The 17,000-nt window shown below is 43.1% G+C and overlaps 1 protein-coding gene across 1 annotated transcript in view; it reads right to left on the bottom strand.

Moving 5' to 3' along the window:
• The window catches only part of xkr4 (XK related 4), a 32,610-nt gene that overhangs the window by 5,576 nt on the left and 10,034 nt on the right, over nucleotides 1–17,000 (bottom strand). Inside the window, exon 2 of the mRNA XM_080777301.1 lies at nucleotides 1,842–2,041. Within this exon, the coding sequence (XP_080633427.1) occupies nucleotides 1,842–2,041 (200 nt within the window). The remainder of the gene's footprint in view (nucleotides 1–1,841; nucleotides 2,042–17,000) is intronic.

A 17,000-nucleotide genomic window follows, 5' to 3' on the forward strand; every position in this document is an offset into this window, starting at 1 on the left:
ATGTGCATCGACATCGTTATGCCGTACATTTCTGTGTGTATTTCCACACACAGAAATGTGTGTGGGCTCACATACTGCTATTGTATCTCACTGGCTCACCTGCCAGTAAGGAACCCCCACCCGGACAGAAGAGCCTCCGTCCAACGCTCCCCGCTGCCAGCGCTGCCCCAGCCCGTAGGAGTTTGTGCAGTGACAAATATCACCCTTCCTGCCCCGGCTTCCCTCCACTGAATATGGGCCAATGGCCTCTATGCACACACGCCATTTTGGAATAAACTTGGGTCCCGGAAGTAGGGAAGGGGGTTTGAGAACCACTGCACACCAAATGTAACAGAGCAGAGTAATTGCGAACGCATTGAGCACTTACTATGAGACCTAGCAGATCATGTCTGTCTGTCTGTCTGTCTGTCTGTCTGTCTGTCTGTGTGTGTGTCTGTCCCGCTATCCAAATATGGAGTGTGTTGCATCAGCAATCACTCAGCTCCATATATGGGCACAAAAGGGGCCAGGTCCACTCAGCTCCATATATGGGCACAAAAGGGGCCAGGTCCACTCAGCTCCATATATGGGCACAAAAGGGGCCAGTGATTTGTTTGTTGTTGACCTGGCCCCTTTTGTGCCCATATATGGACACAATTTATTCTAATTGTTATTGCAATTTACGATCTGCGTTCGCTTCCCGCGTTCGCGCGTCTTACTCGTTAGTATCATCGGTGGTAACACCTGTGAAGGAAGTAGGGAAGCGGCCCGGAAGTAGATGACAGGCGTCCATTGGTATGATCAATGACAATGAAGTCAATGACGAGTCTCTTGGCAATGTCGTGCCATGTTTAACATGAGTGATGTCTTGACTGAATGTGATGCCCTTTGAATTCAATTATATTTTGATTGCTTAATTTCATTTTGAGTACATGCATTGAGAACTCACATCTATCTATAAATGCACCAAGTCTCTGTATGTACGTATGTCTGTAATCTACGTAACTCGAGAACCGTTCACCCCACCGACTTCAAATTCGACACACACGTTCCACACCCCCACAGGGAGTGCAGTGCCAAGTGTCGAGTCGGTCGGAGCCACGGTTGTCCAGACCCGCCACAAAAGGCCTCTGCCCGGGCTCTGGAGAGGGCCCCTGCCCAGGCTCCATATATGGAGCTGGCCTTTTCTGACACAACACTCAAAATTTGGGCATGCCTGATACAGAACTCCATATATAGGATAAAGGGACACAGAGCGACAGATACAGAAATCTCCATATATGGGCATAAAAAGGGACACAGACAGATGGGTGGAAATTTGACACACGTTCCACACCACCACAGGGAGGGCAGTGCCCAGCCTTGAGTCGGTGGGATACACGTTGTCCAGAAACACAACAAAAGGCTCTGGTCAGGCTAACTAGTCCACTAGTCAGTTTGAGCAGTTATTACATTATGAGTTGCTACAGCACTCTTCAGATGGGACACAGCTGTTAGAACGGGTACAACGGGTTGCTTGCATACTAGGTTCCCAACATGCATCGTTCCCAAGTATGCCGGTGGCCGACGGGCACAGGTCTAGTTCTGAATAATGAACCCTTTAAATAGCATGAAATACTGAGACTTTGATCACATTTTGTTGGTCAATGGAATTTTCTGCTGCCTCAAGATACCACCAATTCACCTGACCATCATCTCATTTGAAAACCACATAGGGCACTCGGGCACTGAGGCACTGGGCATGAAAACACACACACACACACACACACACACACGTGTGTGTGTGTGTGTGTGTGTGTGTGTGTGTGTGTGTGTGTGTGTGAGAGAGAAAGAGAGATAGACAGACAGGGAGAGCATGTTACCTTGTACAGCCTGGAGTTTGTATGTCTGTATGATGATGCAGAGCTGCAGCACCAGTTGTGGAGCACTCTCCAGAAACGTAGCCAGCAGGTGGAGCATGCTGACGTCAGCAAACTCATACACCATCCTCCAGTAGTAGCGCCAGCGCTCCGTCTCACCGCTCCGACGACTGCGGATGCCCAGGTAGATGGTGTGAAAGTACCTGTGCAAACAGAGGTAATAATGTTAACACGAACAAATTGTGCCCAATGACAGCACACATGGTGGAGATGTTAAGACGGCTCCCTCCAGACACTGTCCACTAAGAAACAAAGAGCAGTGTTTAGTTTGTCTATAGAACAGGGGTTCCCAAACTGTGGTGCGTGCACCCCTTGTAGTGCGTGCACCCCTTGTGGTGCGCGAACACCCTCAAGGGGGTGCATGACATGAAAAGGGCAATGGTGGTTTTACAGTGTTATTTAACACAAACGGCAAAATGCGGTAAACACTGTTATAAGGAGATGTACAGAGCAGCTGTGGACTGGAGTATACAGCACCTGCATGTCTCTCAGTGCAGTGACATTCTGTGATTATTTGCCATAATCATATTAAAATATTATCATTTTCGGGCCAAATACAACGAGACTGAGCGTTGGGGGGGTGTGTCAGCTAGGCCAGGAGGAGGTAACAGGGGCCTAAACGGTTTGGGGACCGCTGGTCTAGAGCTTTTACACAATGAGTTGCACGAAATAATCAAAAGATTATGACAAAGGCATTTAAGGCTGAAACATGTCTGTCTTTGACCACTGCTGGGAACCAATACATTTCTAAAATGAGTCTGAACCATTCAACTTTTCATTTTCCTGTAATTGTGTTAACCATTTACATTTGAGACACAATTTCTGATTCTTTAAAGATCCCTACATTTTATGTCCTCTTGTGGGATTAGAACCTAGGTGTTCTCCATCATGCAGTAAAGCGGTAGATTATTGCGGGCTGCATGGGAAACCGCCAGTCATGGGACAAATCTACCGTTCAAGACGGAATCTGCCCTTGGCCAGAGGACATAATTGGGTTTGTTAGCTTCAGGCAGGGCTATACTTCTCAACCAATGGGTGTTCCACCCAGACACCAGGGTCTACATTTCTCAATGGAAGAATATAGAGTGCACCTCCACTCAACCACTGCTAATGTGTTATTCTCTTCCATACAGATTTGTCAAAGTGATGTTTAAATCATTAAAATAAGCTCCGGATTGCAGCTTTAAGCACAGCTATATAATGAGTGAGAAGTCGGCAGCTCAGTGTATTCCTCAAGGACACTTGAATTCAGAGCCAAGGTAATAATGTACTATGGATGTACATGGACATGAAGAGCAACATTACACTATGCTACACTCTGCTACTTTATATTACAGAACAGGCTGGGATAGGCGATAACAGGTCATTTTGTTCATCTTCTCACACATCATACAGTAAAGTATAAACAACTTATAGAAAAACTCATAATTGTACTTGAATTAAGTTAACTGAGTCAATTTGAGTGTCGTGTATTCCTCTGCTGCCTGGTAATGTATCTGAAGTTATGCAACACACTCACACGATTATTCACCCACACACTCATTAAACATTCCTCTAAGTTGTCACCGATTCAAAGTTAAGTGCCTCGTTGACCATTGTATTTTAGGCAATGGCCTTTCTATCGACTGAGAGGACAGAAATAATGTGTGCGTGCGTGCGTGCATTTATGTGAAGTCGTACTATTATACATGAGTCAGTCAAGCTCTCTGGTTTACAGACATAGCTTTTGGAGTTTAAAACAATGTATCCACTTTTCTTTATCCTATAGGAGTCTCTAGTGCAGCAATAGAGACTGCCCTCCCCAGCTTCCCACCCATCCTGAAAACAGCCAATTGTGTTCATTGCCAGACCCATTGAAAGAGAGAGTTACCTCACTAGCATAGGCTTCCATTGTAAGAATGGAGTACTCATTCTATCTCAATGGGGAAGTTCCAATGTTTGGAACTATAGAGCCCATAGCACCCCGCTTTGCGGCGAGATCAAAGCGTGTCGCAACTCTCTCTCTGTATGGGTCTGGTCGAGCCAAGCCAGAGGCACAGTGGAACAACTGACCCCAGTCTGCACAGTGGTGGGCAGATACTTTACTCCTGTACCGGCAGACACTGATTTTGTAGTTTCTAATATTCCCCAAATATTGACCGAACTATCCAAAATCGCAGGAACAACACATTAATTCACTTATGCAAGCTTCACAAATATTTAACGACATGTCAAATATCAGTAACGTTTCTCAGGCAATGTTGGTTTTTCCGACTTCTCCAATTAATATTGATTTGGTGTTGATGCTACATAGCAGAGACTTTTCATCAGTTTTACAGAAAAGTCTTTCATCTGATATAGTACTTGTATTACACAGCAATGGCTGTGTGTGTACTCATCCACCACTGACTCTGAAATGCGCAGTTCATTAAAAAATATATAGCAACACAAAACTTAATTTGAAGACCAGGCAATGACAGTAATTTGTGTGATAGCAGTCTAGTGTGGTGATACAAAAACAAGACAATGGGAAATTGCAGAGCCAGCTCGAAGCGCAGTCAACAGAGTGGTGGTCGGGGCATGGCATGCTCACTTTTCATTATGTTTAAGAGCAGTGGACTGTGCTCAGAGCAGTAATTTCCTCAGCGTCATGCAAGAAAAGCCATGGAAATGTAATGTCCAAAATGATGTCCTTGTGCAGGAGGAGAGTCAAACGATTAATTTACTGTACCTCAAACAGACCACCAAGAGCAGAGAATGCTAAATAACACATCAATGTATGGCAATTATGACTCTGATTTGTCAGTCACATTGCTTGGAGTTGACCAGTGTTGTTCTTTCACATGAAAAAGTAATGGTGTGAATCAATATAAACTAGCATTTGCATAAGATAGATTTTTGACAGAGAATTAAATAAATATTGCTGTGAGGATCTGCAACTGCAACAGCCGTCTGTTCGTATCTAAGACTAAATATTGAGAAAATGGCAGTCCAAATCAGATGTAATTTCGCCAATCCATAATGGAATCACATTGAATTTATCAAATCTGTATACGGCAAAGAAAAACAAACAAACATGGAAACAGCATGCTAATCAGATATGAATGAACCACACACCTATATATGTGGTTTGAAATGCAATTTAAATGTGATTTTTTCTAAAGTGTCTCAGTCTGGGCTCAGTCTGGACACTTAAGTCTCGCATAATAAGTCTGCCTAATAAATTCAATGTATTCACAGCCGGTGAAGGAAACAATCAAACCTACTGTAGTAAATCATTTTAGGGCACTCTAGTCCTACCGTGCATAAACTGGAGAGCAACGGAGAAAGTTTGAGACACAGCAGACACCTTGACGATGTTTCCCTCAGATGGTTTATTTAAGCAAAGATAGATTACAAAATACAGTATAGCACAGGCTAGCTCCCACAGGAGCCTGGCTGACCACCGTAGTGGCCAGCCCCAACTGACAAAGTATTCGTATTCTGGTATCATATTTAAGCCGTTACAATACAGAGGGTGAACAGGAAATTCACTGGCACCTCCTTGCAAACAATCATGTCCTCACATGATTGACACCAAATGAATGCCCTCTACCCAGATTAGGAAGGACCAGAGCCAGTATAGACAGAGTTACGCAAACTCCGTTCACTTCATGGGGCCAGTCCAATACCAGACTTCTACATAGACTTCTATTGGTTTGTCCCTATTTGAAGGCTTCAATTAGGGACAACTGGAAGTTTACGAAATGCATTGGAGTCTATGGGCTCGTACGAGTACATGAACCACGTGACCGGGCTGTTTTCTGCCCCCTCAATATCGCAACTCTTCTATTAGATGGCTCTGGGAAGGACCACCTCTGTCCTTATTGTTTTTTGTTATCATCCACCTCTAGCCCATATATAATAGAATTAGAACGTTGCAAGACTTATTAGGCGGAGATCTCTGGAAGTCTGTCAATGTCAAACTACTTGGACTGAAGCCTGTCCGTCATGATCTACAAGCTCATAATGCATTGCACTGATCTGCTACTTTCTGCGAGTGACATCGTTGTACAACATTACTCACACCTACAGCATGTTGTTACATCGTTACCATAGCAACCAATGCAGATACAGTATAGGTCGCAGACATCTGAATACCCAAATCTGATGTGATCACCCCTGCAGCCTGAACAAAACATAAATGCTGCCGCATTGTAATTACAAGCGACAGCTGTCTGCATTGTCATATTACAATTGACAGCTAGCTAGTTAGCCCATCTGGCATCGCTATCCAGGCAGCAACATCTTTCCTGTACTCAGCTCAACACCCCTTTGACAGACACAAAATAACATTTTCTAGCATTGTGAAATATCTCACTATCCGCAAGCTTTCCTCAAGTTGCAAAGCAAGCATGTAATCCTTTAGAGGTACACTGAAAGTCAATGCGCAGTACACTTTTTAGGAGACATTGGCTTTCATGATTTTGGGGGATAAACAATGACCTCATGAACAGATCAACAATTAGCGCGAACAACATGGCTCCGACTAGTATCAGTTTGCATTTGGATGGGGTGGACAAAAGAGGAAGATTTTGTTTAGAGCACTGACTCCCATAACTCTGCGAGTGTACAAATGGTACCAAAAGGACCTCAATTTGGTTCCATTTGTTTACTCTCAGAGTTAGAGTCAGTCTATCATTTGAAACCTCCTCAAAGAACCCTGAGAGTCCCTGGACCCCACTTTGAGAACCACTGGTTCAGGGGTGAGGGTGCATGGTCTTTTAGGAGAGAGGAAGAGGAAGGAGGAAAGATAGACAATATTTGTCAAAGACAAACTGCTATTTTAGCGGCAGAAAACGGATGCTTGCAAGTGGTTAAGGAAGTTACACTTCAGAAGCAGCAGAAGCAGTAGATTCAACTCTAAATGGTAACGACACACAGGTGCAGCTGAATCAGAGTCTACTGTAAAAAGTAAGGTGGTAAAAAGGCGGCTGTAACTGAGTGGGTAGAGAGGTGCCGGGAATTGGATGGTCACCGCTCACCGGTTCAACTGTCAGCTCACCCAGTCTATGTGCACAGTAGAAGTGTCCCTGAGCAAGGCACTTAATTTTTGTTTTGTTCATGTCATGTGAAAGCAGGGAATCATAGCTTCAAATTGACATATTGGTTCTTTCAGTTTGACCCACCAGTTGGCAGTTTTGGAGTTATTGGAGTAATTTATTTCAGACATGCTCTAGTATGTGAAGTCTGCCTGTGCTATTAATTAATTTTGGATAAAAAAAAACAGTTTTTCTCCTCTTCTGATCAGTTAGTCTTGCCGTCATGATTGTCTCTGTATCAAAAAGAGTCACAAATGTCATGTGATTTGGATTTAGGAAGGATTCAAAACATTCCATTTCTACCAACTTGAATTCTACTCAACTTCTGAGCCCTCCAAAGGGCTCCGAGCTGACATTAGCCCTTAAAAATCCACTCATATGGCAATTTTTCTGCAATATTTTCCAAACCCAAATAACCAGGTGATAAATCCAGCAGCAGCAGCTGGGCCAAGGTCGTAGCTTCTATTCAGCTGCATGTCTGCTTCAGACATAAATGTCACACTGCTCTGTAAATTGTAGCTCACTAACGGCCAGATCGATAGTACCAGATACACTACAAGAGTGTCCATTTTACACTCTCATGTTAAGTGGTGAATATGGCCAAGCTATAAAAAGCATATGAGTGTTCACAACCTGCTCTTTCTCTCTCTCTCTCTCTCTCTCTCTCTTTGAACTTTGTATTGTCTCTCTCTTTCTCTCTCTCTGGCATCCATGCATCAGTTCTGTCTCACTCTTTCTTATTTAATATACCGGTACCCCTTTTTATTGTCCTTTCTCTCTCTCTCTCGTCTGTGCTTTCATCTATCAGGCGGAATATTTGTACTTTGTTGAACGGCCACATCATACGATGAAAACATTGCGTGTTTTCAATTTTAAAAAGTACTTTCCCTCTGTCCTTTTTCTCTGTTCTTCTTTCCTGCGTTCACTGCACTCTTCCCCAGGTTCTATGTTCCTCGGGTTCTATAACCCTATAAGGTAAGTGGGAAACATAGAACGCGGGGAACATAATTTAGAACCTGAGGAACATAGGGACGGCCTCCTTTGCCCCCAACCCAACACTCCCTCGTTTGTTCCCCACCATCTCATGCAGGAGAGTAGTTGCCTCAACACAGCTTTGCTTTTTAGAGAAGAGAGAGAAATAGAGAGAGAGGCGACAGAGCGGAGAGAAGGGGGAGTTTGTTAATAAAGGAGAAAGAAAAAGAAATAGAGGAGAAAGAAAGGGAGCCTCTCTTTTGACACTGAGTGGTGGCGACAAGATGCAAGCCCTTGGAGAGACACACAGGTGCACGCACACACCCATACATACACGTTGCTAAGAACCTTCGTAGCTGTAGGTTGTCCTTAAGGGCTGCATGTCTCTGAGGTAAAAGCCTCCCCTGCTAGCGCACACACTCACAGATAAACCCATAATATGGTTAACAGTATAGGACAAAGGCAGAGAAACAAAGTATCACAAATTATATCAATGGTATAAAGATGCTATTTTAGGTCAGTAGAAACATAGACTTGTGTTGTGTGCATATCTTTGGTCCGATATACTGTACTAACAGTCCGACATGCAATAGTCCGACACCCTACCCCAAACCCTAACGTAACAGCCACGGGTGAGTCTTCTTAACCGGCCACGCATGTGTCTTACCCGGCAACGCATGTCTTAACCAACAACGCATGTCGGAGCCATGACTCTTAACCGGCCACGTCGCCGCGCATGTCAGACCAACGTATGCCCCCCCTGTGTTCACATTCACATGTGACAACCTTCTGTTCGTGTAGTTAACATTTGGACCTGTAGTTCTTTACAAGTACTTACATAAATACATCTAACGCTTCAGGTGGGAGTCAGGACACATGAATCCCTGTACTGTAGGATGGGTGATTTAAGCAGTCACACCTGGCCTGAGTCAAACTAATTAGTCTCAGAGCGGGGTGTGATGACACACCTGTTGTGCATCAAGCTAATCGATGCACAAGGGATAAGTCATACAGCCATCCCGGCACACACATTCAAAGAGAGACAGATCTCTGTTATAACATCTGCTTGTTTTCGCTCTGTATTCCCATGTGGTTACAGTTACGGCAGGGTTACAACTTGGGCATGGAAAAGCAATGTGATGTTGCATGGAAATAAAGAGCACTTTGAACTGTTCTTCTGTACAACGCTAAAATCTGAAATTAGTGACATCCCGTCGGTGTACTCCACAGGCCAAATTAAGCAATAAGCCATGAGAGGTCTCAGGTTACCGGGTATTTTACACTGGCTGGGGGCGTAGGCAGTCTTCTACCCCCACAGCCAGTGTAAAATACCCGGTAAGCTGGGGCCTCGAGTGGCTTATTGCTTTTCTAAAACGGTTACAAACATTATAGCAATATTAACCTAATAAAACTATTACATTCACAAAAGTATCTACGCTTTGCGCCACCAGAGCGAGCGAGCCAGAGCCACAGCACTTCCTTGTTTTTCCCCGCAAGTAGCCTATGTGACGGGAGAATAGCTCTTGATATCTTTACGGGGCTGCCTGGAGCCACACATTCACAGTCATATGAGACGGGCGGTGCTTAGACGCCCGCACGGCATGTGTTTGTAAAGCAATGAAGCGCTCCCCTTCCCCAGTTCAGCTACAAGGCTGCAGTTTGATACAAAGTGATTGAAGGAGTGGGTTATCGGTGAGTTTACACCGGTCACGTGACGGTAACCAGCCAATCAGAATGAAGTATTGGGACTACCAATAGTACACAGACGTGACGTCACTGATCACAGACCCCAAGTTCTAGACCTCCAGTTCTCGGCTACACAGAAGGTGTGTGTGGGGGTGGACTTTTTATTATTATTTACACAACAAATCTAAGGTGTATTAATGACATAGTTGAATGTTGAAAATGAGTAGTATTCCCACTATTCTCCTTTAAGTATGACTTAAGTGCAAAATGGCCACTGTGTGAAATGACTTAAAGCTTGCATGGGCACATGACACATACAGTCAGAAGACGAGTAGCCACAGCAAGGCCTAATGAGGCTAATATATAGGCATATATGGAGATCCAGTTGTCTTGAACCACAGATATGACTGCTATGCCCATATAGCATATAAGGTCACGTGCATAAATACTGTAAGTAACTGTATGGGACGGACCGACTTTAAACTCGGCACAAAAATAGCAGACATGCAATTTTTGTGTAGTGTAGTATGACAAAGTAAGACATTCATTTACAAAAAAAACAAAAAACAAACAACATTAAAAGTTGAGGTGTGGAGACAACGATTTGCAAATTGCAATAAACAAGTTTGGTTTGATTTAATGCAGTTGTCTGCAGAGTATAGGCCTATCATATCCCACAAATCCCTCTCTTGGGGAATCCAAATCGAATCGATGTATGATTAGATGTATTTAATAGCATATACAATCCTCTAAGTCTACGCTTTCCTCTCTGGGGGTGCCACCCTGCCTTGACAAAGAAATACTGCCCAATACGCCTACTATACATTCTGATTCATATTTGGCTTCATGCTATCCCTCTACCTCTTCATTATCAGGTAAAGAAAATATAATATTACACCATTGACTTCATTGCAGCAGTACAAAGGCTGTCTGCTGCCACTGATCCCCTGTGCAAAGTGCAGAGAATTGGCATTTCTCCACAAACCAAAGCAAAATGACATTTCACAAAGTGAATTTATTATGACTTCTCTGTCTGTGTGGCCTACATTTCTCTGCATCTCTCTCTCTCTCTCTTTCTGTATCGGTCTCTCATTCTCCTTTGCCGTCTTTTTCTCAGTCTCTCACACTTTCTTCTCGCTTCCTCTCTTGCTCTGTGAAATATCGCCAACACTTGGCAGTCATTTAGCAGCAGGCTAATGGGCTGTGAAATGAAGTTCCATTGTCGATAAAGGATTTGAAAATTAAATCTGGGCCAGGGGCATTAAGGCGACAGGCCTTTTCATGGCCAGATGCACGACACACATCTCTAAGAGTGCGTGCGTGCGTTTCCTTGTAGTTTTACATTTTTGAGGGTCTCAGGTTAGGGTAAAGGTTGTGGTGGAAAAAGTAGTAGAAAGTATACTCATTATGCAGAATGTATACCACTTAACAATGTGAAATGTATACTGTACAAATCTGAAAAAAGCTGATCTACGAGCTCACTACAAACTTATGTTGAAAACTACTGGCTAAATTGCCTTACCGTACACTGTGTTCCGCACAGGAAGAAAACGATCACACTGTTAGTACTGAGCGAGTTGGAATGGCAGTGCGTCGTAATAGCGGGCTTCGGATTGCCGGTCTGTAACTTTGTGAAGCATCATTTATTGAATTTGTGTCACAGACAGTATTTTTGGGCTATAAAGCTAAAAGTAGAACTAGAATTGTAAGGTAGGTTGAGTATTTCATTTAATGCACAATCGGCATCTATTGCATTTCAGCTGTCTGACTAATGCCTGGGCAGACGGATGCAAGCGCACGCACGCACGCATGCACAGACACTTACTGTACCTGAGAATCTAAAAACAGCAGCTATATTTCTCCCCACGCAATTTCCTTCTACTGGAATTATTTATTTATTGAACGAATAATTTAATACAATAAACAATGTAAACGTGGCCAGGTTTCAGCCAACAGACAGTCTAGGCATTTAATCAATTAAATAATAACAAATACTGTGTTAAAGCCTGTGTTAAACAGTTTGTCCATGGCCATGGGATAGTAAATCCTATAGCAGTGTCCCTTGGCAATCATGGGGAAATGGCCCCCTCTTATGTACCTACTGTAGCAAACACTTGGAACCAACTTGAAACCACTTACTCATGATTAGCACTGATGGAGGACTATGGGCTAACGTCTGGTTGTTATTGGCTGGCACATTTACAGTGAGGCAGATTACATTTACACCTGGCATTAAAATGTGTACATGCACATTCAAATCAGATTCAGCTTTTCCATGACAAATGCAGCGTTGTAGCGTTGGCCTATCACATCCTGAAGATATTTAGCCTTTAGAACGAAGGCAAGCATACACAATAGCGTGACAGATCCACTGTCATTTACGAGATATAATTGACAAATTATCTGCAATTTTCTACTTGTAGTTCCTACTTGAATCAGCTCAAAGTTTCCTTCCCCATGGCACTGCAATTATAGTGCCCTTTATAAATAATGTGATCAAATGTGTCTTCATTATTTTTTATTTTGATAGTATTTTACCGGATAGTCACATAGAGTAAGAAGAATGTGTCTCATGAGGTTGGTGCATTACACTGAAAAACAATAGAATGAAACATTGACATTAAAACAATTTACAGTATGATATATTATGCAATATGCAATGTAGTAGACTCCTGCGCCTGATACAGACAATATGGGTAATATCGATAAATCAATATTAATTATTGTACTTCTTGAAAGTGTACACAGAGAGTAGTTACATAGTGTACATTACACTCATTGTATGAATAAATAAATGCTTTATTGCACTTGTATTGAGTGCACATCAAGTGGATTCACACAGAGGGTAGCAGTGCTCTCTGTGTGAGTCCTATAGATCTGTGAGATCTGTCAGTGAGGGGCAGTGGGCTTGTTTGTGGGCCCCAGTGCTTCTGTATGTATAGAGGGTATATATACATGTGCATACAGTATAGTGAGTGGCAAAGTGAGTTTAACGTTGTTTAATGCAATCAAATTGGACTTTTCTGTTTGAAAGTAGTTTTTTGCCACTCAGTAGGCGTTCCTGCATAACTTCTAGGTACGATGACGATGTCAAGAGCATATTATATTGGAGCTGACGAGTGGAAACCAAAAAACTTTCCTTTTTAATTATTATTTAAAAAACATGATAAAATAGTGAAAATAGTCGCTCTGCAATCTGTTATAGCGCCACCATGAGGTTGATGTGTACATTTACAAATGGCATTGCCCTAGTAGGAATGTGCATGAAAAATGTCCCTCGAATTGCACTCTGCGTTCCTGATTTGAGGCATTTTGTTCAAAACGGACCAATCTTGCAAACTTTGGAAGGCAATCTTAGCCAATGGGGAAGCCTGTCTGTCTGTCTGTCTGTCTCCTCTTCTCTCTCTCTCTACTTCTATGTCTCTCTCTGTGTGTGACTATGGCAGGGTGAGATTAGACATGGCTCCCAAATACCCTGAGGACACAACGCAGCACAGCATCAATGCAATGTGACAGTGGTGAAGTATAGAGCATGCACACACACACACACACACACACACACACACACACACACACACACACACACACACACACACACACACACACACACACACACACACACACACACACACACACACACACACACACACACACACACACACACACACACACACACACACACACACACACACACACACACACACACACACACACACACACACACACACCCTGACAAAAGGAAGTACTGGTGAAGTAGAGTGGAAGATAAGAGCATTGTTTTATTCATCCTCTTTCTTTCTTTCTTTCTTTCCTCCATTCTTCCTTCGCTAGCAATACAGAATGTTCCAATCAATTCCTCTCAGAGGTGCAGCAGACATGCATGCAGTGAACACTTCTATTGTACATTGTCTTAACACTGTCTAGACTCTAGAGGTTGACGCTGTGCTGTTTGGATGTTAAAATAATCTGTTTAGAAAGGTTGCAAATGTGTGGCCAGGACCCAAATAGGCCAAAGTCACAGGAGACAATTAATATGATGAGACAGCAACAAACTAGAGCATGGGCATCGATGTGCACGCACGCACGCACGCACGCACGCACGCACACACACCTGTCATTGTGTAAAATGGTCAGGAGGAGATGAGGCTGAATCAAAATATGAACATCTCATCTTTATTGGAAGCTTCCAAGATAAGTTAGACCAATATTAGCAGGCAGTCCAAATTCCACTGAAGGAAGGAAGAGAGGAAAGAAAGAAAGAAAGAAAGAAAGAAAGAAAGAAAGAAAGAAAGAAAGAAAGAAAGAAAGAAATACATCAGGTTAATGCAAGCAGACAGAGTAAAGACAGGCAGACACAGACACAGAAAGACAAACATACAAGAAGGAGACATCCACACGTTGACTGGCAGTCTCCTCTGATTGTCAAAGCAAACAGAGGAAGGAGAGAAAAACAGACAGAGGGGAAGAAATAGGCTTTATATCATCATTCTGCTGCCATTTCTATGGTAACCAATCAAGTCAGCTAGAGCCTGCCTGCCTGCACTGGTCTGGATTAAAGATAAGGGACAAAAAGATAGCAGGTCGAGGTGGAGAAATACAGGAGACTATAGAGCGTCATAGTCCCGCCCCCTGTCATGACGACGCCAGGCCGCGGACAAAGCCAACTCCAGTCGTGACAAATCATGACAATAAACACAATATTTTGGAACAAACAAACAATTACAAAGAAGAAAAACAACAAAAAAAGTGTTGTAACCTCAACCTGCCGTTTTTTTCTACTTTCTAATTCTTTGATGTAGGGTCTATGAGGAAAATGAACGGAGAATCATTTCCTGGGCCCTGGTAGGGGGCGGGACTGCAACGCTCTATAGAGCCTATAGGAAACTACAAAATATGGTTGATCTTTTGCCTTTTTGTCTTGTTCTTTTATCTACTTGTCAATGTCAAGAACTATATTGACAAATCATGCTCTTCCTGTAAATTCAGTATTCTTACCGCTGTCATTCCCAAATCTTTTCAGGCCAAGGACCCCCAAATTGACACTAATTAGACTGCGGATCCCCATTAGAAAAGATATGCCTGCAGGGACCCCCATAAGAGAAGGTTTTTACGGCTCTAGCAGTGATTCTAAACCCGTTAAATTTCAAGGATCATTTGACATGCATTAGTCTATACGGACCCCCATTTAATGGCACTTCTATCTCTGGGACCCCCAATTTATATTGTAAAACCAATGTTAATTTAACTCTGAGCCGGTAATGGACCCTTATGGGAGTCCATTTGAGAGTGTACAAATGTAACCAAATGGTTGGGTTCCACTATCATTTACCTGGGGACCCCCTGGAAGTGGAACTCCCTCAAGGATCCCAGACCCCACTTTGGGAACCACTGGTCTACACCCTCACACAACTGTAGGGGTTAGCAGTGATATAGACTATAACTATAACTAGATAGACTAGAACTAGAACTAGAACTAGAACTAGAACCACTGGTCTACACCCTCACACAACAGCAGAGATAGACTATACAGAAGGAGGAAAATGAATTGGCTTAATGACCAAATTGGAAGAAAAGGGTGAAAAACTGAATAATGTGGGTGCATAGATCGTTAATTCCTTCATGTATAGTACCTCCATGTTTTATGACTATTTACGGAAATCAGACCAGTATAACAAAAGCTAAAGGGGACATTATTATCCCTGATGCAAGTTGTTAATGTATTATTTTAATGTATCCATCTCTAGTTGTTTTTATTGTCAGTTTGATCCCCGACTCCTTCTGGCATCGTATTCAGTATGTATGCAAATGCACTGCACATTGTAAAGCTCTTTGGATAAAGGTGCTGTATAAAAACAGACAATGACAAACTAGATTTTAGTGAGTGACAAGTGACAACTGCCTGTAATGAAATCAACTGTAATAAAAGCTTTCTTTGAATGAAAGCCATGTCAGTGAACATGATTAACCCAAGGGCTTAGCAAGGCAGCAGGTAGGACAAGCCGTCACACACACGCACGCGCGCACACACGCGCATGTGCACGCACACACCCACACAAAAAAGCCAGTGAGACTTGGCTCATATCATAGACACCGTCTACAGCAGATGTTGTGAAATGTTAGGTGTGTAAGGTGGTAGCCTGGTATGCCAAATGGCCAGCACGCATGCATGTGCACACACACACACACACACACACACACACACACACACACACACACACACACACACACACACACACACACACACACACACACACACACACACACACACACACACGCACGCACACACACACGCACACACGCGTGCGTCAGCGTCCATAACTGTCAGTGGCTGTCTCAAAGCATTAGCCCTAAAAAGAAAACCCAGAACATCCCAGTTTCGATTCCCAGCCCCGGCAATGTATTGTGGTGTCTCTCCCTGTGCAAGAAACGAATTTATTCCTAACTGGAATAATGGAATACATTTCCAAAAGAAAATACTTCTAAAACATTGAAATTTTCAAATCCAAATGAATGAACCTATACCACGTCTTCAGGCTCACAACTTGTCGCTTGAAGATCAGCTATTTTTGAAATACGGCTAAAGTGGTTAAGATCTGTGGTTCCCATAGATACAGTATACTCATAGATACAGTATACACAGCTATGTGCTGCTGCAGCTCATTGGAGCGATCAATGGGGCTGCCATAACGGTGCCTTCTAGCTGTGCCTTCTTATGCATGTATATGCCCCATGTACTGTACTGTACTGTAATGGGGCTGTCTATTGAAGCAGGAGGTCTCTCCACAATTAAAATCATCATAACTTGCTGAATCCGGCTTGTTAAAAATGTTAGCCATACATGTACTAGGATACTTGGGTTAAATAAAAAAATGTCATACCAAAACACCTTATCTCATGTAGATAATAACAGCAACAGTAAAATGGAATTTGTGCCTGTGTCACATGCTGTCCGACCCTCTCCTTATCTCTCTGTGCTGTTCTGTCTAATAAAGCAAAAAATACCTTCCAAAAGGAATGCAAAAGTTACTTAGCATGTTAGGGCGCCTGTTCAGGGGAGGGAGGAGGTGGGGGGGATAGCGTGTGCCTCCACATGCGTTACGCCCCTCTAGTGAGACCTTTCACTGTCGGGTGGAAAGAAGATGTTGGTTTGACGGCCCGAGTATCGGAGGAGACCTGAGGCTTTCTTCACCCTCCCAATGACTGATTGTGGGGGTTAGCAGAGATGGAGTACTTGTAGAGAGGCTGGGGAATTGGGAATTGGCTATACTAAATTGGGGAGGAAATGTTTTTCGTTGAAGGGCCATGTTTTGCACAATAACAGTCTTCTTAATATGTCTGCCCATGATCTCTGTGATTTATACAGTACGTTTGTTTACCCCACAGT

The sequence above is a fragment of the Protomyctophum bolini genome, assembly GCF_963924005.1.
Source record: "Protomyctophum bolini genome assembly, chromosome: 12".
Taxonomy (NCBI): domain Eukaryota; kingdom Metazoa; phylum Chordata; class Actinopteri; order Myctophiformes; family Myctophidae; genus Protomyctophum; species Protomyctophum bolini.